Source organism: Canis lupus, chromosome 10 (genome assembly GCF_011100685.1).
Source record: "Canis lupus familiaris isolate Mischka breed German Shepherd chromosome 10, alternate assembly UU_Cfam_GSD_1.0, whole genome shotgun sequence".
NCBI classification, from domain to species: Eukaryota; Metazoa; Chordata; class Mammalia; order Carnivora; family Canidae; genus Canis; species Canis lupus.
The window spans coordinates 29,743,187-29,768,075 of NC_049231.1; the positions used below are offsets into that span (position 1 = coordinate 29,743,187).

The 24,889-nt window shown below is 52.1% G+C and overlaps 1 protein-coding gene across 1 annotated transcript; it reads right to left on the reverse strand.

Annotated features, from left to right (window-relative positions):
* Window positions 1–2,192: 2,192 nt before the first annotated feature.
* HMOX1 (heme oxygenase 1) lies at window positions 2,193–9,114 on the reverse strand. The gene is given in 5 exon segments (NM_001194969.1): window positions 2,193–2,323; window positions 3,491–3,590; window positions 5,214–5,705; window positions 7,838–7,958; window positions 9,092–9,114. Coding segments are annotated over 5 exon segments (867 nt in total).
* Window positions 9,115–24,889: the final 15,775 nt, after the last annotated feature.

A 24,889-nucleotide genomic window follows, 5' to 3' on the forward strand; every position in this document is an offset into this window, starting at 1 on the left:
GAGAGGCAAGCTCCCCATGGGGAGCCTGATAAGGGACTCAGTCCCAAGACCCCAGGATCATGACCTAAACCAAAGGCAGATGCTGAACCACTGAGCCACCCAGGTGACCCTCAAATTTGCTTTTCTCATCAATACTACATGGAAAGCCCCTTGGAGAACAGAACAGATTTAATTCATTCTTATTTTTTTTAAGTTTATTTTTTGTTAGGTAATCTCTACTCCCAAAGTGGGACTTGAACTCAAGACCTGGAGATCAAGAGTTGCTTCCTTACTGGCCATCTAGGTGCCCAACTCCTCCGTAGATAGAATACAGATTATTCCGCCATGTTCTTGTCAATAGAACCAAGATGGTTTGTTTCTGTTTCTCCCCTGCCTCCTTTCCTTTATCACTACAAATAATGAATATGGATGTCATGTTCCCCGAAAACCGGAAAGCAGGCCTTGGGTGGGAAGGGCTACAGCTGCTATTTGAATGCCTGCTCTTGGCAAATATAATCTCATTAAAGTGTGGCTCCTGGGCCTGGTTGGTTGCACTTTGGAATCTCAGGGAGCTTTTCACAAACAGGATTCCAGGGGCAGAACCTCCTTGGGTGGGGCCCAAGATCCCCACCCCACCCCCATGATCCTGACGCCACTGTCCACACGCTGACGTCGAGCTGCCGGGCCCTCTACCAGCTGTGGGAGGGAGGGGTGTTATTTTCATTTTGCCAGGGAACAAAAGACAAGTGACTTTTCCAAGGGTTCCAGACTTTGTGACAAAGCCAGGCGTGGGTACACAGCTCTCCTGACTCCCAGTCCTCACATACCAGAGGTGTCAAGGGAACACCTTGTCCCCTGCTTTCCCAACTGCACCTTCAGGGAGGGGTTTTCACTTCCCCATATTGGGAAGCTGCACTATTAATATTTCAATGGCTTTCATGACTTGGAAAAAAACGTGGGTTTTAGAACTGGACAGACCTGGTTTAAATCCTTCCAGCCCCCCCGGAGTGATAGCACCCCCACGGGTTTGCCGCGAGGATCACATGAAGGGACACAGGAAGTGACCCGCGTGCTCACAGCACAAAGATCACTTAGCAAAAATCGCAAACCCCTGATCACTCTCATTTTGTAACAGGCGCTCATGTGATAGGATGTTGGCCTTCTACCTGCATCTCCTGTGCTGCTCAAGACAGACAGGTGACATAGATCTCACTGTATTCATGTTACAGGTGACAGAATGGAACCCAGACGGGTTAATAACGAATCTCAAAGGCAGAGCTACGAAGCGAGTGGCAGGGATGGGAACCCAGGGATCTCCCTGTCCCAAACATTCACTGTATCCACTAGATAACATTTGGTCCCCGAATCTGCTCATCTCGGCCTAACGGGGCCACGGCATCCTCAGTAAAGCTGAGTCTTACATCAAAGGTCAACACAAAGATTCACATACCAGCTGCCTAAAGCTCACCACCCACATTCTCAGAGCAGAGACCAACATCTGAAACTGGCCCCTTCTACCCGCACCATCACCCCTTCTCCCCACCAGGCACTCAAGAAACGAACGGGCAAGAGTTAGCTCCCCAAGGCTAACAGAGCCCAGGAAAAACACTTCAAGTTTCTATCAGGCACTGTAGTTTATTATTTCACACAAAAGTTAGAGACGAAGGCCACAGTGTTGTTAAACACCTCCCATCCCACCCACCCCCAAAACTCACCCTAACTGTGCTATAAAAACAGAACAAACAAAATACCACAGTTCAGGTGGAGCCAGGAACAAAACACAGCTCCGACAAAAACAAGACAAACACAAGACACAACATCTTTTTTGATATAAAAATCGCCATGGCCCACGGAGAAAGTGGTCATAGTATGTCAAGGAGACCACACACCCAGGGCATTTGGAGGTTCAAGACAGCCACCACTTCTGGCCATGTCTTCTGGGCTCTACTGCAGGAACTGGGGGTGCTGAGGGGCCAGGCAGGACCCCTCATCCCACTTCAGAAGTTCATGTCATTGAACTGGATGTGCTTTTGGTTGGGGAAGATGCCACAGACTCTCCCTTTCCAAAGAGAGGGATGCAGGGTCAGGGCGGGGGTGGGGGGCACAGACAGCCCCCTGTGCCTAAAGTAAGGAAGCCAAGAGATAGTCCCTCTCCAGAAACAAGGTCCTCCATTGAACAGAGTTCACAGCCTAAGGAGCCAGTGCCCGTGCATTCACATGACATAAAGTCCCACAGCCACCGTTGCCACCAAAAAGCTGAGTGTAAGGACCCATCGGAGGAGCGGTGCCTGGGACGGAAGGTTGAGCTGGGGCTTCCCTCTGGGAGTCTCCGCGGGAGTCGAGTCTGAAAGAGAAAGGAGGAGCATTGTCACCCACAGCTGGACAGAGGTGGCGGTATGGGATGTCACAGCAAAAGGGCCTCAGCAGGCTCCTGTACAGTTCCTGCTCCATGCCAAGATTCTGCGACAGCGGACAGGGAGCCCTCTGGCCACTGCTCTGATCCCCTCAAAGACGGGGAGCTTCCTCCTCCTGCAGGCTGTCTGCTTTTCCATTTCAGCCAGCCCACACTGTGGGAACACATCCTCCAGGGGTACTTGGGACCCCGCTCTGAGAACTGCGGCATGAGGATAAGGACCCCTCCCCTACCAGGGAGCCAACCCGTCCCATCGGGACTGGCCTCATTCCCATGCTCCTGACGGAGGGCTCCGCATGGTCCTGCACAGGTGGGAAGGCCACAGGCAGGTGGGGCAAGGTGGTTCTAGGAGCAAAGGCCTCTGGTAACCTGCCTGGCAGGTGGCAGGGCTTCACCTCTCTGTTCACTCACTCCCCTCCACCCCCAAAAGCCACAATCCTACCCACACATGTGTCAGGCTTGGTGAGGGTACATTTCATGGAGCACTTTGGTCTTTCTAGAAGTATTCCAGATGTTCTCTCTACCCATGTCCCTCTCTGGGGCACCTGAGGGAAGGTCTAGCATGCAGTAAGGCCTGGGGTTCCGTATTCCCCATGTCCCATGGCACAGTGGCAGCTAGAACTGATCCCAGACACCCTGTCCCACATCGGGGCAGAGGGTGCTCTGCTTCGGAACCATGAAAGGGCCCTCAAAGGAGCCTACATTAAGAGGCTTTGCCCCTGGGTGCCTGGGGAGCTCAATCAGTTGAGCGTCCAACTCTTGATCTCAGCTTAGATCAGGATCTCAGGGTCATGAGTTCAAGTCCCACGTTGGACTCCACACACCCACAAGAGGCCCTGCCCATGCCTTCTGAGGGTTCTTTATGTGCATGTCTGTGCTTCTCACCAGTGAACCAGAACTTGCTGACCACCCTTAATTTTAGAGACGGGGAAGACAGGTGGGGAGAGCCACCCTCGGAAGGAGGGCCTCAGGCCCCTGGGCCAGTGCCCGACTGCTCATTTAAAACACCCAGAAGACAGGATAGTCAGGAGGTACTGGGGGCAGACAGCTGGGCCGCAAGCCCCTCCCACGGAGCCCATCAGAGGGCGGGGGGCTCACCTTGTGCTCTGCTGCCAACCCGTTGTCGTAGCCCTGAGGCCTGCGAGGGGCTCTGGTCCTCAGTGTCCTTGCTCAGCAGCTCCTGCAGCTCCTCAAACAGCTAAGAGACAGAAGACACACAAGCTTGAGCTAGAAAGAGACGGTGCTAGGCCCCAGGCACAGGTGGGCTTCTAGGTTGTGCTAGGAAATATTTAGGACCTCACGAAATTGTAAGAAAACTCATGAGCAGTCCCATTGCCTTCCCTCAGCTTTGGAGGGAGAATGTGACAGGTGCGTTGGCCTCTCCTGCCTGCTCCCCACCACATCCTTGCCCGGTAACCCGCTTCCTGCCTTGAGGGTCCACCGGGGCTCTTCGTGCCCTTCTCCCGTGTCCCAGGGCTTGTGTCCCGCAGCCTGCTGCCTTCCCCCAGCTGTCCCCTGTGCCAGGCAGCCCCAGGAAGGGCGCTTCATGGGGTTCCCTGGCCAGGCTTTGCACCTGCAGCTCCTGCAGGCTAACCAGAGCTCAGGCAGCAAGAGCCAGCCTTCCAGCGGGGTGCTGGCCTCCAAAGCCCCCGTTCTTTCAGAACCTCTCTGAAAGGCACAGATTTTCTCAGAGGCTTGACCAGGTTTTGTCTGCCACTGACTGCAGGGTCAGGAAGGTGCTCCAAAACAAGTGCTGGCTCCCAGGCTGAGAACAAGAAGCCAGGAGGGCAGGAGACAGGACCCCAGTCCCTGCAGCACCTCAGGGAGGATCGGGGAGCTATGGGATTCTACAACATCGGTTAGAAGGAGCCTCACCCCACCCCGAGCTCCACCCATTCATCCTTTAAAACCACTATCCCCCTGGTTTTAAGGAAATGCTTCTAGAAAGTTGCTTCCTGGGGCCCCTGGGTGGCTCAGTGGTTGAGTGTCTGCCTTCAGCCCAGGGCGTGATCCTGGAGTCCCGGGATCGAGTCCCACATCGGGCTCCCCGCATGGAGCCTGCTTCTCCCTCTGCCTGTGTCTCTGCCTCTCTCTCTGTGTGTGTCTCAGGAATAAATAAATTAAAAAAAAAAAAAAGAAAGGAAAGAAAAAGAAAGAAGAAAGAAAGAAAGAAAGAAGAAAGAAAGAAAGAAAGAAAGAAAGAAAGAAAGAAAGAAAGAAAGGAAGGAAGGAAGGAAGGAAGGAAGAAAGGAAGGAAGGAAGGAAGGAAGAGAAAGGAAGAGAAAAGAAGAGAAAAGAAGAGAAGAGAAAAGAAAAGAAAAGAAAAGAAAAGAAGAGAAGAGAAGAGAAGAGAAAAGAAAAAAGAAAAGAAAAAAAAAGAAAAGAAAAGAAAAGAAAAGAAAAGAAAAGAAAAGAAAAGAAAAGAAAAGTTGCATCCCACTTTCCTGGTCAAACAGTGACCCTGCAGTGCCAACCTGACCACACACAAACACACACACAACATCTGTGTTGTCATAGAAGGCCACAGCTGTGCCCATCACATCCCAAGAGAACGCAGCTAACACGACAGGGCCGGCCCTGTGCCAGCTCCTGCCATCAGGACTCGACTGGTATAAAGTCACCCGACCCTCCCAACAGTGCTAAGAGGCAGGTACTATCATATCCCCGTTTTACAGACGGGGAACCTGAGGTAAGAGCACCCAGCTGTAAGTGGGCCCACACTCCCCCACGACCCCAGCGCCTTCCCCGCCGTGGAAGAGAACTACCCACCCACAGAGCAGCCTGAGGCTGGGGCAGGGGGACACAGCTGGCAGCCCCTCACCTGAATGTTCAGCAGGAAGGCAGTCTTGGCCTCTTCGATGACCCTCTGCCTGACCTCGGGCGTCATCTCCAGAGAGTTCATGCGGGAGCGATACAGCTGCTTGAACTTCGTGGCACTGGCGATGTTGGGGAAGGTGAAGAAGTCGACGCCCTCCCCGGAGCTGGGCAGGTCCAGGGCCTTCTGAGCAATCTTCTTGAGGACCTGGCCCCCCGACAGGTCACCGAGGTAGCGGGTGTAGGCGTGGGCCACCAGCAGCTCTGGCTCCCTGCGCCCCACCTCCTGGAGGCGATGCACGTAGCGGCGGGTGGCCTGCGTGTAGGGGATGGCCTCGTGCCAGCGGGGGCCGTACCAGAAGGCCATGTCCCTCTCCAGGGCGGCCTTGCGGTGCAGCTCTTCTGGGAAGTAGAGGGGGGCGTAGACCGGGTTCTCCCTGTTGTGCTCGATCTCCTCCTCCAGGGCCTCGTAGACGTGGTACAAGGAAGCCATAACCAGCTGAAACCAGGGTGAGCAGGTCAGGCTGCAGCCTTGTGTCAGGACCCGGTCCCGCCCCTTCACTGCCGCCCCGGTGGAACCCTCATGCCCTCCCGGAGCTGGGCTCCCACCTCCAGCTCGCCCCCTCCGATCCCCCCACCTCCTGCTCGCCCCCTCCGATCCCACCTCCTGCTCATCCCCCCAATCCTCCCCCTGCTCACCGCCCCCCATCCCCACTGCACTGTAGACAGCCGGAGTGTCAAAGTCCATCGTGCACCTGCTGAACCTAAAACCCTTTTATTCCACCTGCTGAACCTAAAACCCTAACTCAGGCCTCATAAAGATCCAGAGGAGCTGCTCTCCCCACTTTACAGAGAGGGAAAAACTAAAGCTTGGAGAGGGTATGATACTGGGAGACCTCACAGCCAGCAAGCAGTGAAACTGGATATGGGCCCAGGCGTTGCTAGGAGCCAGCACAGCTCTGGGGCAAGGGGGCCTGAACGAAAGCGTTCACTGGAGCCTCACAGTGCCTCTGCACTTTGACCCCCGGATAACTATCCGTGGGCCGAGGCTCCTTTCCAGAGACCCACTGCGATCTCCACCACCCTGGGGGCTGGGCAGGGGAGGACGGCCCAGCACACCTTGGCTTGGGAACTCTAGTTTGAGTTTGAAGGAGGACAAAGTGTAGATGTCCTGGTTGAGGTTTTCCAGTTATTTCTGAGCCGCAAACGCTCCCAGCAGCCCCCCTTCTCAAAGGGGCACAAAGCCAGGCAGCCTGATACAAGACAGCCTGGGCTATTGAGGGTGCCGACCCACTTCTAACCTCGGCTCGGGCCATCCTGGGCTATGTGACCTCAGGTAAGCCGCTCGCCCTCTGTGGGTGACTGGAGGTCTGAGTGACTGTCAAGTCAAGCCTTGGTCCCCTCCCCTGCCAGAGGGGATAATGATGTCCTAAGGGGGGCTGATGTGAGAGCTGCCCTCAAGCAGGGTGACAGGGGCAAAGTAGTAGGCTCAGCCTGGGATTTAGCCCTAGGTTCCAAGGCTGTGGTGATAAATGCCACTTCCATCGCATCACCTATGTGAGCACTGGGTTCTCTCATGCGTCTGTGTCCACTTTGAACTCAGTGGCTTAGAGGCAAGATCCAAAGTTCCAGGGGCTGGGGATGGGACACTCCAGCAGTCACCTCCCTGGCTCCCACTGCCCCCAGACACAGTACTACAAAATGGGCGTGGCATGTGCCATCCTTTTGAGAGAGGGAGGAAGAGGACAGGGAGGGGGAGCCAGGACTAGACCCAGCGAGGGAGCCAAAGGCCCAACCCCCTAGGATGGCAGGACACGTGTCACTGAAGTATCTCTCTGGTGGGAAGTCAATGGGGGGGTGCAGAGTGCAGAAGGGAGGGGTGTCAGGAGTAGGGGGATAGTGCTCCCCACCCAGCCCCCTCTGCTCACCCCGAACGAGCCTTTCCTCACACTGCTGTCTGAACACCCGACACCTGCCTGGTTCGAGTGCCTGCCTTCTGTTTGCATGAATTCCTCAGCCGTGCTGGGAAATAGCAAGATCAACGCCTCGCACAGAGCAGGTGCTTAAGACTCTGCTCTTGAAGGCACTTCACAGGTGAGATGCCCACAATCTCACTGTGAGGAAACACCTGCACTCGGGCTCGAACCTGTGCCACCCTCTGCCTTCAGAAGCACATCAGAATTAGGTCAGGAGCACAAGCTCTGTAAGAGCAGCCTTGGTTTGATTTCAGACTCTCCCACTTAGTAACTGGCTGTGTGACCTCTCAGTCGCTACATCACCCCCTGAGCCTGCCCTTCCTCATTGGCCTTACCCAGAGCTGAGGCACAGATTAGAAATGAAGTGTGTAAAATGCCCAGCACAGGACAGGTAGGTGCTCAGTGGATGGCTCTAGGGCCCCAGCCCCTCCTCAGTCCTCCATAGCAAGCTGTGAATTTGCTGTGTGACCTTGAGTAGGTCACCTCGCCTCTTTAAGCCTCAAAGTCATCTGCAAAAACGATTCCCCTGGACATGCCTGTCTGGTCCCTCAGCATCCCTGGTCCCAGTCCCCACTTAAACCACTGGCCTGAGTGCCTCAGGCACACCCACACCTTTCATACACTCCACCAGGGCTGATCCCGCCAGGCCACATACCTTAAAGCCTTTTCGGGTCACCTGGCCCTTCTGAAAGTTCTTCATGAACTCGGCATTCTCTGCCTGGGTATGCACCTCCTTGGTGGCCTCCTTCAGGGCCTCTGACAGATCCTGGGGCATGCTGCAGAGAGGACAGAGGGAGGGTGAGCAAGGGTCGCTCTGAGCAGGGTTCATCCCAACACTGAGCTTCTGAGGGTGCCACCTGCCTATCAGCAGGCCTCGGAGAGATACCAGGCTTCTCTGCAGGAACAAGTCCAGCCTGCCATCTAATACACAGGCAACCTTCCCAACTGCCTTATGATGCTTCAAGTCATACAACCAAATGGGAAATCCTGGTACCAGATATTGTTTGGTGGTGATGGGGGGGGGGGGGGGTGGCGGCTGTTAGCAATGCCCAAGGAGAAGTAGCAGTGTGAACATTCATATTTTATGACATAATTGCTGTTGATTGGCTTTAGACCCAAGATCTAATTCATCCATTCTGTTGGCATTTCAGATACGAATCCCTTAAAACGTTATGCCCATCCTAAAAGGGGCTGGGTTAAAAAAAATCTGCAAAACTGTTTTACTCCAGGAAAAAGTCCGTCTCTGGGAATATTTCTGCCATATGTCCGTATCCACCTCCCACAGAGTTGTCATTTCTCCCTTCTCTCCTGCACCCCTTCCAGAGACATCCCCCCCAGTTCTGTTCATGCTGCACTCCCGGGGGAAGGGAAGGAGCCAGGCAGACTGTGGTTTCAAATCCCAGCTTGGACACCTGCTGGGGGGTGGGGGTGGGGGTGGGCCTTGGGCTCGCTGCCTCCCTGAACTGTGCAGTCCTCCTCGGTAGCGCGGGGGCAGGACGCACCGCGGCGCGCGGCTCAGGTGCGGGGCCGCTAGTGAGAGGAGGATGCGGCCGCCAGGGGGCTCTCCTGGAGCACCCGCCGCTGCCCCCCAGCGCGGCGGCCCCAGGGATCCCGGGGGAAGCAGGGAGCACCTCCAACGACGTTCAAAAGTCAAAAAAAAAAGTTGGCTACCATAGGGACACTTGCATCTGGGCACCCACCCTGTGCCAGGGAGCCCGACGGGTAAATCACCTTCATCCCTCTGAGGACCCCACCGGACCAGACCGAAACCCGGCCCCCCCGTAGTCCGAAGCCGAAGGAACTCGGCGATGGCGCTTCCCGGCGGCGGGCAGGGGCGGCCCAGCCGGGAGAGAGAGCCCGGACCCCGCGCCCCGCGCCCCGCGCCCCGCGCCCCGCGCCCGGTGCCTGCCTGTCGGGCTGAGGGCGCTCCATCCGGCCGGCGCTGGGTGCTGCTGGCTGCGGCGCTGGGTGCTGCTGGGTGCTGCCGGCTGCGGCGCTGGGTGCTGCTGGGTGCTGCCGGCTGCGGCGCTGGGTGCTGCGGGGGCTGCCGGGGGCTGCTGGGCGCTGCTGGGTGCTGCCGGCTCCGGCGCTGGGTGCTGCGGGTGCTGCGGGTGCTGCCGGCCGCGGCGCGGGCCCCGGGGTCTGCGGAGGCGCGGGGACGTGCGGCGGTGGCCGCGGCTGCCGGGCCGCGCGGCCCATTTATCCCGGGGGCGGGTCACGTGGCGGCGGCCGGCAGCTGCTCCGCACACTGGGCCGAGGTTGCGACACCCGCGCCGCGCCCGCCCCGGGCCAGCGGGGGTGGGGGGCGGTCATATGACCCAAGGAAAACAAAGCAATTTAAAACAGGACGCTTAAAAAAATAAAACAACTTGTGGAAATCTGAGCAGCCGTGTGATTTCGGCCCTTCCAGAGGCTCCCAGGCCAGGATGGGCCCTGCGCGCCCCACCTCCCCGCAGCCTCCGAAACGGCCAGAAAGCTGGGAGACCCCCCCTGCCTGCTGTCTCCCCCTCCGGGTCTGGGCGCGGTTCTGCTCCATGCCACCTCCTCAGGGGACCCTCGGCTGACAGCCTGCCTCCTCATTCTCACTTAATATGGACATTTAGGACATTTTTTTTTCTTTTTAGCACCTACTAAGTGTTAGAGACTGTGCTGTTTTTATGGTTCATCCCTACAACCACTCTGTGGGGTAGATCACTACCATTTTACAGGCGGGGAAACTGAGGCAGAGGGTGATTAAAGTGGCGCTCCCAGGGTCACACATAGAGCGGGAAACTGGGCCCCAACCCGAGAGTGCGTCCAAGCCGGCCCTCCACCTCCAAGCTGTCTTAGCACTTGGTTCGCAACCTGAGAGCAAGGCCTCTTACACAAACCACTTCCCTGCTTGCATGCCTGGTGTTCTTCCAAGCCTTGCCACTGCTGACTCAGCTCCTCACACAGCTGGCCCTCTCTGATCTACTGAATTAGGTCTGCAGGAGATCCAAGGCTTAGGACTGGGGGTGGGGGGCGCCGGTCACTGGGTGAACCCCAGTGAGCAAGCTGGTGAGTCCTGAAGCCCTGTCCCACTGCCACAATTCTGGATTCTAAATTTAAAAACAAAAACACAAGCAAAAAACAAATTATAAAAAGGTGACCTTGGCTCAGTACAGGGATGCTGTTTGAAAACAGAGGTGGTGAGTGTCCCGCCTGTGAACACAACGCAGGGACAGGCTCCCAGATGGTCTGTCAAGCATGGATTCCCCAGGTGGGGGACCGTGGGGGCTGACTTCTGCCATCCTTGCCGTCCGTGCATGTCCAGGAGCCCCTGGTGCTTGGAGACAGTCTTCAAGCAGTGGGCAGGGGTGCATCTAATCCGAGGTCAGAGTTCTGGCCCAAGAGCCACCCTCCTCCAGGGTCATTTTCCTGAGTGTCAGTTACCAAATCAATCCGGCCACCTGGAAGTTGCTGAGCCTTCTAGATAGAGGGCCTATGCCAAGGAGTTCGGTCCTCGGTATAACCTATAGAACCACCTCTGCTTCTGTGAACAATGGTTACAACACTAATAGCTAATATTCACCGAGCATTCACTGTGCACCAGCTACTATATAAGCCCTCACATGCATCAGCTCATTTAATCCTCACAATTACTCCATAAGGTTGGTATTATTACCTGTGTTTTACAAATGAGAACACCAAGGCAGAGAAGTCAAGACAAGGTTTTGAACCCAGGCAGTCTAGGACAAAGATTTCAAACTTCCAGGTGACCTCTCCCAGGGATGACAAGACTCACAAAGGTCAGAAGTAGAGCTCTAGCTACTAGAAGGTTTAAAAAAAAAGAGAGAGAGAGAAAGAGAGAGAGTTGCCAAGAACTTTCTAGAAATGAGAGCTATTAGAAACCAATGGCCTCATTAGAATGCAAATTTCCTGGACAGTTGGGACTTGCCTTGTTCTACAAATGCCACAGCCTGGAACAATGCCTGGAAGGTAGAAGGCGGATCCCCGCTGATTGATTGGAAAGAACGAATAGATAAGCTACAAGATCTCTTTCTGGTAAGCATGATAATATTGCCAGGCTGCCCCAAAAGGTCTGGATTCAAGCTACACACTGCAATCTTAGCCCAGTGTTATTGAGCACTTTCCATGGGCAGAGCCTTTACGTGCAGGATTTCAGTTAATACTGACATTGGCCCCTCCAGGTTACTGTCTGTTTCATTTCTGTTGTGTCCGCGTAGACACTCAGGCACAGAGACGTTAACAATTTTCTCAAGTCACACAGCTAGTGACTGCAGAGCTGGGATCCAAATTATGGTGCTTTGAAGCCAGAGCCCATGCTTCTGACCCCCTCGCCACCTGCCCTGCCACAGAAGGCTGCCTCCGTGCCCCAGGAATTTTGAGAATAAGTGTCAAGGTCTGAAAACTTCCCTTCAGCACATCCAGAGCCTGTCAATTCAGGAACCCCAGGAAGTAATGCTTGTGTGATCTGATTTCTTCTTATTAAACATGGGGGAGCAGAGGCCCCAAGTGGGGTTTGACTTGCCCAGGCTGCGCGCCCATAGGACACAGAACCTTCAGTGACCACGGGTTCCTGGCTCCCAGTCCAAGCTTGTTCTTCATCCCAGCTGCTGCCTGGAGAGCCCCAGATGTGGCCAGAACAGACCCCACATACAGACAACCCCAGGGCAGAGAAGGCCGGGGGCAAAGCTGATCTGGCTCTTTCCTCTGTCCCAGTGTTGAGCTTGTGGTCCTTCTGCGAGCTGACTCAGCTTTCTGACTTCCCCTTCCCTGTCCTCAAACAACTGGAATGATCCAAATGGTGTTCTTCCTCCTCCTCCTTGTGTGGTAAGCTGAATAATGCACCCCACCACCACCAAGGATGTCTGCATCCTGATCCCTAGAACTTTTGAATGTGTTACATGACGTGGTAAAAAGGATTTTGCAGATGTGGTTAATTTAAGGATCTTGAGATGGGAGATTATCCTGGATTATCCTCGTGGGCCTAATGTATTCACAAAGATCCTTCAAGGAGGGAGGCTGCAGGGTTGCAGATACCGAATATGGCATGACAAGAGAAATGGGACCCCCCAACTGGAAGCCACTGGTGTTAAAGAGGGAATCAGGGGCCACAAGCCAGGAGAGCAGGTGACCTCTAGAAGCTGGAAAGGGTGAGAAAGTGGATGCACCCCTGGAACTCCAGATAGAAGTGCAGCCCTGGGGGATCCCTGGGTGGCTCAGCAGTCTAGCGCCTGCCTTTGGCCCAGGGAGTGATCCTGGAGCCCCGGGATGGAGTCCCACATCGGGTTCCCAGCATGGAGCCTGCTTCTTCCTCTGCCTGTGTCTCTGCCTCTCTCTCTCTATGTCTATCATGAATAAATAAATAAATAAATAAATAAATAAATAAATAAATAAATAAATAAATCTTAAAAAAAAAGTGCAGCCCTGCTGACCCTTTTAGAACTTCCAACCTCCAGATCCTTGGAGAATAAACATGTGTCGTTTTAAAGCAGCAGGAGGGCAGCCCCGGTGGCTCAGGGCGTGATCCTGGGGTCCTGGGATCGAGTCGCATGTCCGGCTTCCTTCATGGGGCCTGCTTCTCCCTCTGCCTGTGTGTCTCTCTCTGTGTCTCTCATGAGTAAATAAATAAAATCTTTAAAAAAAATAATAAAGCAGCAGGAAAGGAGTATGGCCCCCTCAAAGCCTGTCTTCCTCATCTCGGGAGGGAGCCTCAGCTTCAGGAAGCAGGAGACGGATGGATAGACCTGGAAGTTCTCCCTCAACAGCTCCCTTCTGTCGTCTCTCAGCATGATGCTCAGAATTCTTGACGGCTCTACCTTTAGAGGTTCCAGGCTGCTTCTCTCCCTGTCCTGTCCCAGCCCTGGATTTTGGGGATGGGCAGCCTTCTGTCCTGAACAACTTCCCACGAGTCCCAGCCTGTGAGTCGGCTCTCACCTGACCCAGATTGAACACTGCCATCACGGAGTCCTCCTGGCCCTCCTTGTTCGCTGCTCTTCTGCCTCCAGGCAGGGAAAGTTCTCAACCTTAGGGCTCCTGTGATGAGATTGGGCCCACCCAGAGAATCCAGCAGGATCTCCCTACTTTGAAGTCTGTAACCTTCATGACTTCTGCAAAGGGCGTTGAGCGTCTTGAACCAGTAACATAAGGTAGCCCCAAGTTCCAGGTATTAGGGCATGGGCAGCCTGGGGTTGGGGTGGGGGAGGGCTGGGGGCTGTGATTCACCCACCACAGAGAAACTCCCACTTCCATTTGGTGAGGGTGAAATAAGACCATACTTGGAAGAATGCTGGCTTCCCAGCAGACCTCAGGATTTTTTGCAGTTTCCACCCACATTTGTCTTCTGTGCCCCCTGCCCCCATTCCGAATCATTTTCTCTTGGTCCCAGACTTCTTCCATTAGGATCCTGAGCACACAGGCTCTGACAAGGTGGGCTTCAGCCCCTTCAGCTCTGTATCTCTAGCACTTATACAAAACGGGCCCATCTAGGGGCATCTGGGTGGCTCAGTGGTTGCGCATCTGCCTTTGGCTCAGGTCCCAGGGTCCTGGGATCGAGCCCCACATCAGGCTCCCTGCTCAGTGGGGAGCCTGCTCCCTCTCCCTCTGCTCCTCCCCACCGTTCATCCTCTCTCACTCTCAGAATAAATACATAAAATCTTTTTTTAAAAATGCCAGAAGAATGGGAAGTGGGATGTCAGGGAGGAGAGGCGACCCTGAGAACGTTGTCAGTTGGGCCGAATGGGAACTTGGAATTGCCGCTTGGGTCTTGGCGGAACCACCGTTGAGATGTCTGGGACCATGCTTTGCAAACAATGTGCAGGGACTAGAGATAACCTGGAGGCTTCTGCTCTTTTCTGGAAGCTTCACTTCCTCCAGCCGGCTATGAAACTGCCCTTTCACCAAGATCGCCCAGAGGAGGCGGAGATTTGCCGGTGACTCAGCAAAATCCAGGTCCCCTTTGTCTCCGCGAGCCCCCCTCCCAACCGTGACTCAGCAGAAGCGCAGCTGCTCCGGGGAGTGTGGAAATCTCTACTCAGCACTCGGCAGGCACCGCCCGCCACTCGCCAGGAAAGCAGAAGTGGTTTGGGACAGAGGGCGGTAGGGCTGTCTCCCAAGGCTCTAATGGTGAAAACAGAGGTGAAGCCTCAGCAGATGGGGAGTGGGGAGGAAGACACGGGGAGACTGGCCTGGGCTGGATGGTGTTCAAGGAGAAGCAGGAGACCCGCCTGGATGTCCTCAGGCAGGGGCATCCCAAGTTAACAAGGTGACACGGGGTGTCCTGACGGTCCCCTAACCCATGAAAACCCAAGAGGTCATGCCCTTGACCCTTGACCCAGCAGAGGAGGGGGAGTGGTGCAGAGAGAGAGAGAGCCCAGTGGTGAGGTATAGCCTTTCTCAGCAAGGCAGACCAGCCCAAGCCATGAAAACATCCTCGGACAAGACTGAAGCCATAAAAACATCCTCGGACAAGACTGCACAACACAGGCATTTTCTGGGTTTCAAGGGCCCCCATAGGCAAGGCTGAAACCTCATGACACACTGGGAGGGGATACCACACATGTCACAGACAAAAGATGACAACACGTTCCTAATATTTAAGAAAGACGGGACTGGCCCCAAATGGAGTCACTTGTGCTAAGCCCTGCGTCAGCAAATCAAGGCTAACGTGACCTAATTCCAGTTTCTGCCTCTTCCAGGAATGCTACCTGCACATTCTGTCTGGAGTCCCCTGGTGGGACTTGTGAGATGGCCAGTGTGGTAAATAGACCCTCATCACCCTAGTCCATAAAGGAAGGTGACCTTGCCAGAAACAATCTGCCCTTTGTTTCACTGCCACTCCCCGCCCCCATTCTGCCTATAAAAACCCTTCAGAGCTCCTCTCTGCTGGATGGGAGAATGGTGCCCGATTCCCAAATCACTGAATAAAGCCAATTTGATCTTGAAATGTACTCAGTTGAATTTTATTTTTTTATTTTTTTATTTTTTTTAATTTTTTTTTTCATTTATTTATGATAGTCACACAGAGAGAGAGAGAGAGGCAGAGACATAGGCAGAGGGAGAAGCAGGCTCCATGCACCGGGAGCCTGACATGGGATTCGATCCCGGGTCTCCAGGATCGCGCCCTGGGCCAAAGGCAGGCGCTAAACCGCTGCGCCACCCAGGGATCCCGAATTTTATTTTTTAACAGTAATAAAAGAGCTCCCCAAAGCAGTAGGACAAATAGTCACTAGGAAATGTTAACATTTAATTCAGGGTGCTTATCATCAGCCTTCTGAGAAGGCTGGGGAGCCAAGGAGGGTAAGAGAAGCCTGCCAACTTGCCAGTGGAACACCTTTCCCCTTCCTCATCGCCTTCACTCCTCCAGCCCCGGATTCTGCAGATAAGGCAACAGTGGTCACCACATCACCCCTCTCTTGTCAACACCCTTTACTTGCTCCCACCGCCCTTGGGATAACATGCAAGCTCCTCCACCTGGCACACCTGGCCCTCCGCCCTTGGCCCTGGCCACCTGTCCAGCAGGAGGGCCTCACCTGCTACCCTCACATCATGCATGCCACTCTCAGCAACACTTACCTACTCCCAACTATCCAGGCACACATCCTTCTGGCCCCTTGATTGGGCTGGTCCCTCCTGCCTAGAACACACATCCCCCCTCTCTTTGCTCCTGTGCCAAGCTATTCATTTTCCAAGACTCGCCTAGAAACAGATAATAGGCCTCAATGAAGGAGTGAAACCTATAAAAATACAGAATAAATCATAAAGGAAAATCTCAGTGACCTTAGATTTGGTGGATTTCTCAAATAAAACACAAAAAGCACAAAACAGAAAAGAAAAATATGGTAATCAGTGGGACTTCATAAAAAATGAGCTTTTGCTCCTCAGATGACACTGTTATTAAACCTAAGAGGTGGGATCCCTGGGTGGCGCAGAGGTTTGGCGCCTGCCTTTGGCCCAGGGCGTGATCCTGGAGACCCGGGATCGAGTCCCACATTGGGCTCCCAGTGCATGGAGCCTGCTTCTCCCTCTGCCTGTGTCTCTGCGCCTCTCTCTCTCTCTCTGTGACTATCATAAATAAATAAAAATTAAAAAAAAAAAAAACAAAACCTAAGAGGTGAGCTAGAAACTAGGAGAAACTATTGGCAAACATATATCCAACAAAGGACCTGTCTCTAGAATACATAAAGAACTTGTACGATTCAATATTAAGAAAGCAAATAAGGGGGGCGCCTGAGTGGCTCAGTTGGTTAAGCATCTGCCTTCGGTTCAGGTCCTGATCTCAGGGTTCTGGGATCCAGCCCGATGTCAGGATCCCTGCTCAGTGGAGAGGCTGCTTCTCCCTCTCCCTCTGCCTGCGGCTCCCCCTGCTTGTGCTGTCTATCAAATGAATAAATAAAATCTTTTTTTAAGGCAAATAATTTTTTATTTTTTACTTATTTATTTTTAAAGATTTTATTTATTTATTCATGAGAGACAGAGAGAGAGAGAGAGAGAGGCACAGATACAGGCAGAGGGAGAAAGCAGGCTCCATGAGGGAGCCTGACATGGGACTCAATCCCAGGTCTCCAGGATCACGCCCTGGGCTGAAGGCAGCGCTAAACCGCTGAGCCACCCGGGCTGCCCAGCAAATAATTTTTTAAATGGATAAAAAATTTGAACAGTTCATCAAAAGAGATACATGGATGCTAACTAAGTGTGTGGAAAAATTTCAAGTTTACCTATCATCACGGAAATTTAAATTAGAACCACAATGAAGAGAATCACTACACACCTATTTGAATAGCTAAATATAAAAAGACTCACTACCTCCACTGTTATGAATGTAAAGCAAACAGAACCTTCACTTTCTGCTGGGGGGGGGGTAGGAACCTTAAAATGATACTGTAGGGGGTCAGAATATGCCACCCAGAAATATGCCTCTTTGCGTAAGGGTTATTTTGAGCTAAAGACAACGGAGAAACAGCAAATGCCAAAAAAAGCTTTTTGCCTTCTGCCTTATTTGCCTAAAAGCAGGCTTAGACTCATAATCACCTGAGATAAACCCAGACTTTTAACAATTCAGAGATGGCACACAGAGGAATCATCACAATAAGCCTTACTGTATCAACCCTTATCTTCCCTAAATTTCCCCCAAGTATTCATCTGCACCTGCTGTTTGCTGCCCCAAAAAACCTCAACCCCCTTTCCTTTGCCTTCTGTACAAATGTACTATAAGGTTGACCCTGAACCACACGGTTGGAACTGTGAAAGTCCACTTATATAGGGATTTTTTTTTCTGATAAATACAGTACTACAAATGTATGTTCTCTTCCTTATGATTTTTCCCATATTTTCAAAAGATGGGCACTGAGGGGGGCACATGGCAGGATGAGCACTGGGTGTTATGCTTTATGTTAGCAAATCAAACTCCAATAAAAGAAAAATTTTAAGATTTTTAAAAATTATTTATTCATGAGAGGCACAGAAAAGTAGAGACACCAGCAGAAGGAGAAGCAGGCTCCATGCAGGGAGCCTGATGCAGAACTTGATCCCAGAATCCCAGGATCATGCCCTGAGCCGAAAGCAGATGCTCAACCACTGAGCCACCCAGGTGAACCCTCTCATACTGTATTTTTAAGTAATCTCTACCCTCAATGTGGAGCTTGAATTTACAACCCTGAGATCAAGAGTTGCACACTCTACTGACTGAGCCAGCCAGGCAGCCCTTCTTAAGATTTTCTTAGTAACATTTTTTTTCTCTACCTTACTTTATTATAAGAATACAGTATGGGACACATATAACAAACAAAACATGTGTTCCTTGATGGTTTGTGTTATCGCTAAGGACTCTGGTCAACAGTAAGCTACGAAGAGTTAAGTTTTGAGGGAGTCAAAAGTTATTACGAATTTTCAGCTGTGCAGGGTGTCCTGTGCGTCAGCAGCATTGTTCATTGTTGAGATGCTATATAAGCCCCAGTTCCTTTTTTTTTTTTTTTTAAGATTTTATTTATTTATGTGACATAGTTAGAGAGCACAAGCAGGAGAGCAGCAGAGGGAAAGAGAGAAGCGGACTCCCTGCTCAGAGGTACTTGATCCCAGGATCAAGCCAAAGTGTCTGAGCCACCCTGGCGCCCTAAGCCCCAGTTCCTGAACTCTTTTCAATTACTCATCACTGTTTCTCTCCTGTGCATGTGTGATGCATGTGTTAATAAATTGTTGCTTGCTAATTTGTCTTTGTCATTTTAATTTCTAGGCCCTCCTCCCCATTCCAGAACCTGGGAGGGTAGAGGAAATGAATTCTCTCACTGTAGAGCTTCTTTTGAAGAGTTGGCAATTTCTTAAGAGACCAAACACTCACCATACAACCCAGCCATTCTACCTCTAGGTGTTTACCTACAGGAAATAAAAGCATGTTTCGGCACAAAACTTGTATACCAATGTTCACAGTGGCTTTATTGGTTATAGTCCCAAACTGGAAACCACCCAAAAGTCCAACAGGTGGATAGAGAAACAACTGTGGAATAACCATATGCTGGATTCCCAGCAATGAAGAGGAGGAACCATTGTTCCATGCAACAAGACAAACGAATCTTGAAATAATATTACTAAATAACAGAAGCCAGATTGAAAAAAAATTCCTACTGTTGAATTACATTTATGTAAAACTATCTATAAAATGAATATAGGATCAGGCAGCCCGGGTGGCTCAGCGGTTTGGCGCCGCCTTCAGTCCAGGGCATGATCCTGGAGTCCTGGGATTGAGTTCCGTGTCGGGGTCCCTGCATGGAGTCTGCTTCTCCCTCTGCCCTCTCCCTCTGTGTCTCGGCCTCTCTCTCTCTCTCTCTCTCTCTCTGTGTCTCTCATGAATAAATAAATAAAATATTTTTTAAAAATAAGATGAATATAGGATGTTACAAATTTTTGGAAAATGCAAGCTACTCTAATCAGATCAGTGGTTACCTAGCTGGATGGGGGGATTACCAAGGACCGAGGTTGGGCTCAGTGTTCAGAGTGGAGTCTGCTTGAGATTCTCTCAGTCTTCCTTTGCCCCTCCCTTTGCTCTTGCACACACATTCTCTCTCCAATAAAAATCTTTAAACAAAACAAAACAAAACAAAACAAAAAACCCCAAAGGACCATGAGGAAACTTCTGAGAGTAGTGAATACATTCATTATCTTGATTGTGGAGATGGCTTCATGGGTATATTTACACCAAAACTCATCAAATTATACACTTTAAATATGCAGGGTTTGTGTCAATTATATCTCAATAATAAAAAAAATAAAGTCATAAAACAAACAGGCTGAGCCCAGGCTTTTTCCCTCTTGCCTCATAAGGCCCCTCACTGAGCTGTGTCCCCACCACCCCCACTCCACCTGTGAGCTCCATGAAGGCAGTAAGGACTGCAAGGGATCCCCTCTCCTAGGCCTGGAGCCCAGCAGACCACAGGCAGGTGCTATATATTTACCAAATGAGGCTTAGCAGGGTTGAATTCCCCACCTGCAGCCACACAGCTCACAGGGAATGGAGGCCAGGTCTAAGTCTTGCAGGGGACAAAAACATTTCTCCTTTCTTCCTATCTAGGTTCCTAGGCTGGCTTAACAATCAAATGGGCAAAACAAGTTAACAGGAGAAAAACAAATTTAATTTTGTACACATGAGAGCACATAAAAATATGGGACTTGAAAAAATGACCAAATTAGGGGCCCCTGGGTGGTGGCACAGTCCGTTAAGCATCTGGCTCTTGGTTTCAGCTCAGGTGGTGGTCTTGGGGTCATGGGATCAAGCCCCACATTGGGCTCCATGCTCAGCATGGAGTCTGCTTGGGACTCCCTCTCCCTCTGCCCTTCCCCCATCCCCACTCTCACGCTCACTAAAATAAATAAATAAATCTTAAAAAAAAAAAAAAAAAGGAAATGACCAAATCAGTCAGCTTTTATGCCTTACAGACAAAGAAACAATAAATTTGTGAACAATTGACAAGCCAAAGAAGTCTGGGTTTGGGGTAGTAAAATAGGAAGTAACAAGCTTTATTTGTGCCAGCCTCTCGGGCTTGAATGCCTTATCTCCAGCGATAAGGATGCCTTCCACGGTCCTGGTACAGGGAGGGCACCTTTCACATGGGAGATTTATTTCCTGCTTTCAGAGGGACAAAGGAGATTCAGAATGACCTTGGCACTGGCTGTTTCTTAAATAACTCTAACTCAAAATAATCAATATACCAAAGTGGCATATTTGAGGGTGGCACATTTTACTTCCCTTCACCTTAAAGCACACTCAAGTGTTTTTTGTTTTTTTTTAAGATTGTATTTATTCATGAGAGACACAGAGAGAGGCAGAGACACAGGCAGAGGGAGAAGCAGGCTCCCTGCGGGGAGTCCGCTGTAGGACTTGATCCCAGGACCCCGGGATCACACCCGGAGCTGAAAGCAGACGCTCAACTGCTGAGCCACCCAGGCGTCCCAAAGCACACTCGAGTTCTATAGCAAGCTGCCATCTGGAGCTGGGTCCGGGACAGTGAAGGGGGTACAAAGAGCAACCTCTTTCTCAGGCATTACCCAGTTTCCATTTGCCCAGATCCAACGACTGAAGACCAGTGACCAGACCAGGCAGCAGTCTGGACTCTGGAGAGTTCAGGCTGCGAGGCCAGTCTGGCCAACATGGAGCCAGACTGGCTCCGAGACCTGGTTCAACGTGGATCAACAGGATCAAGGTACTTCTAGGTGGTGTAGACGGTTCATTGTTCAAGCAATGAACTCTAAACAAACACTGCTTCAAATCCAGGTCCCATGACTTAGCCCATATGTGCACTTCACCCCTCTAAGCTTTACTTCCTCATGTGACAAATCGATAAGTAATAACACCATCAGCTCCAGGGGATGTGGTCAGGATCAAATTAGTCTAACATATGTAGGAAGCTCAAAATGGGGCCAGTGGAAGAGGAAGCCTTCACTAAGCACTCCTTGCTCTGTTTGGTCAGACTGTGGCAACCAGTTCCCCTCTCAGGGTTCTGGCAGGGACTGCTTCCTACCTAGAAACTTCTGGGTGGTTCTGAGTAGGTTGAGGTCACTAAAATCTCACAAACCTTGCTCTCACTTGGGAGTTGAGAACCTCAGGGTCCTTGGGGCGCCTGGGGGGTGGGGCTCAGTCAGTTAAGCATCTGACTCTTGATTTCGGCTCTGGTCGTGATCATAGGGTCCTGAGACGGAGCCCCGCATTGGCCCCACGATCGGCATGGAGTCTGCTCGAGATTCTCTCTCTCTCTCTCTCCCCCTCTGGCCCTCCCCTGCTGCTTGCTCTCTCTAAACAAAAACAAAAACAAAAACAGAACCTCAGAATCCTCACCTTATTTTTTTCTCAATAAGTAAACTTCCTTGAAATAATTCCAAATGTCCAGAAAAGTTGCAAGAAGAGTACACAGAATTCTTCACCTGGATTCACCAGTTGTTAACATTTTGTCATATTGGTTTCATCATCCTTTCCCTCTCTCTTGATTATAGATACACACACATACTCTTTTACATATATATTTGTATTTCTGGCTTATTAGAGAGTAAGTTGCAGACATCATGCCCCCTTGCCCCCAAATTCTTTAGCAGGTATTATACCAGAGTACAGCCTCTTGTAACCACAGTACAATTAGTACAATTATAAACATCAGGGACCCTTAACTTCAGCGCAAATACATTATATAAAACCCACATTCAAATGTCATCAATTGTCTCCCAACTGTTCTTCCCTGCGTCTGGGTTCCAGCCCAGACCCAGCAGAGCTGTCCTGCTGCTTTGCTGTCCACAGCCCCCCGCGCTTCATGACTGGAGAGCAAGATAGAGTCACTCATGTCCAGCAGGGGCCTGTGTCTAGCAGGGCACGGAAGCTTTGAGATATCCCGAGACCAGATCCGCTGACACCAAACAACTGTACCAGGTGGAAGTACAGGGGGTCTGCAGGAGCCCCAAACGGCTGAACCCCCCTGACAAGGGAGGGTTTTGGCGGGCCGCTGTCAGCCTCGGACAGGACCCCTCTCTGAGCACTTGGAAAAGGCAGCTGCCCCGAGGCCCTGCCGCACGGAGCACGAGCTCCAACAGCACAGCGCTGAGGCCCCCCCCGCCCCCCCCCCCGCCCCCCAGGCCTTATCTCGCCCGCGCGCCCACAGGCCGACTGCGGGTTGGTCCAGTAACCTCCTCCCCACTCGGTTATCGGGTTTACTGCGCCACTTGGGCTATTTGGGCGCCGCCTAAGAAGCCAAGTCAATCACGTCCGAAGTGCCACGGAGGCTGGAATCCTGAACCCGCCCCATAATCATGTTAGTCTTGCTTTGCACCCGAGGGAAGCCGAGATAAGCCACGTCCATAGCGTGCCCCGGGCCGAGCGGACCCCGCCTTGGTCCCCCCGGGGAGGACGCCCGGCTTCCGTGGGATCTCGGCCCTGGGCTGGGGGAGGCGGGGGCGCGAGAGGGCCGGGTCCCCGAGGCCGGGTGGGGGCGGCGGGGAGGCCGCAGGCAGCGCGACCCGCGGGCCCCGGGAGTGGCCGCCGCCGCCGCCGCCGCCGCCGCCGCCGCCGCGGAGGGAGCCGGGGCCTCGGGACCGTGACTCAGCGAAAACAGGCCTCGGACCGTGACTCAGCGAAAATAGACCTCGGGACCGTGACTCAGCGAAACAGACCGCGGGACCGTGACTCAGCGAAACAGAGCTCGGGCCCGTGACTCGGCGCGGAGCCTGCCAGCGTGACTCGGCAGGGCAGGGCAGGGCGCAGGGTTGCGGGGGGGCGGCGGGCGGGGGTACTCGGCGGGCGGGCCTCGGCGCCCCACCCCTGCCTCCCCGCGGTCTGAGCCCCGGAGCCACCGGCGCCGCCCGGGAGGGGTGGGGGTGCGGTCCTGGGCACCGCGGAGCGACGCCACCATTTCCTGCCCCGCTCAGCAAACGCTTGCTTGCCTCAGTTTCCCCATCGTCACACTGAGGGCAGGCGGAAGCTCCCTTCAGCGGATGGCATCCCGTGGGTGTCTGTTTATTTTTTAGATGATCCGTTTTGACCCTCTAGTTAGAATATACTGCCCGGCACCGACCCGCCTCGAAGTCTACCATGCGCAGCCCGCAGACCACCGCCCTGGACGTTCTAGTGGATTGCTTAGGATGTTTTTAAATTTTTTTATTTATTTATGATAGTCACATCAGAGAGAGAGAGAGAGAGGCAGAGACACAGGCAGAGGGAGAAGCAGGCTCCATGCACCGGGAGCCCGACGTGGGATTCGATCCCGGGTCTCCAGGATCGCGCCCTGGGCCAAAGGCAGGCGCCAAACCGCTGCGCCACCCAGGGATCCCCAAATTGTGACATTCTAAAATGTGTCCCATCACTCTCCTAACTCTAACCGGTGGAATCTAAGTACCAGAGTGATGATTATTTTAAATGGGCTGTCATCCATTAAAAAAAAAATAATCTCATTTGAAATTTTACATCCTCTTCTTTTCTACCTGAATTTTCATTTGTACCTTTTGTATTTTCATTCCCCTACCCCACAAAAAATAAATTCTATTGTGACAGGAAAAAAATCAAATCAAATCAAATCAAATTGAGGCGCCCTGGTGGCTCAGTAGGTTAAGTGTCTGCCTTCGGCTCAGGTCATCATCCTGGGGTCCTGGGATTGAGCCCCACATCTGGTTCCCTGCTCGACAGGGAGTCTGCTTCTCCCTCTCTCGCTGCCATTCCCCTTGCTTGTGCTTACTCGTTCTCTTAAATAAATAAAATATTTAATAATAATAATAAAATCAGAAGAAAACAAAAAAAAATAATAAATATAGGATAATGAATCCAGTCTGGAGTGTATTCTTCTTTATATGACTGCAGTCCTAAAATACAATTTTTAATTTAATTAATTAATTAATTTATTAATAATGATTTTATTTATTTATTCATGAGACACACACACACACACAGAGGCAGAGATATAGGCAGAGGGAGAAGCAGGTTCCATGCAGGAGGTGCCAAGGAATCCCCTATTTATTTTTTTTAACAGAGGAGAGAGTCCTCAAAGACAAAGGTGCCATGGGCTCATGCAAATCAGAATGCATCCTTGCTGGTAAGCTGGGATCTAGGATGAGAAAGTGAGCAGTAAGACATGGCCAGGCCTGAGAAATGGCCCCTGGGCTTGCAGGTGGAGGTGGCTAATGCTGCACTTCTTCGGAGCTGTCTGAGCTGTGGGCCTTGCAAACCCTCAGTCAAGACCTGCCATTCACCAGGGCTCCGATGGGGTTCTTTGTAGACATAAAGGAGTAGGCCCTCAGAGGAGAGATGGAGGAGGTGTCCGAAGCAGGCAGGGAGAAAAAGGGGTGGCTTGCAGAATGATGGGCTCCCCGCCAAAAGAGGTGCCCTGGAAGGTAGGCGGGGCTGGGAACTTTGCATCTGAAAATTAAAGGATTTAATTTTCCTTTTCCTTTTTCCTAATTAAAGGGAACACAAGGGTGTTTAGGCACAATTCAAGAACTTGGGGTACTATCGAAGCACCCATTGCATTACAAATCATTGTAAATGACAGCAAAAGGAACATCTCCTGGTGAAGTGCTTCCTGTATTTTTGATTATGGGATTAGATGGAAACCCTAGAGCAGAATTATTGGGCCGAGCATAGAACTATTTTGAAGGCTTTTGGAGTCTTGGGACGCCTGGCTGGCTCAGTCAGTGGGGCATGAGACTTGATCTCGGGGTTGTGAGTTCAAGCCCCATGCTAAGTATAGAGATTACTTAAAAA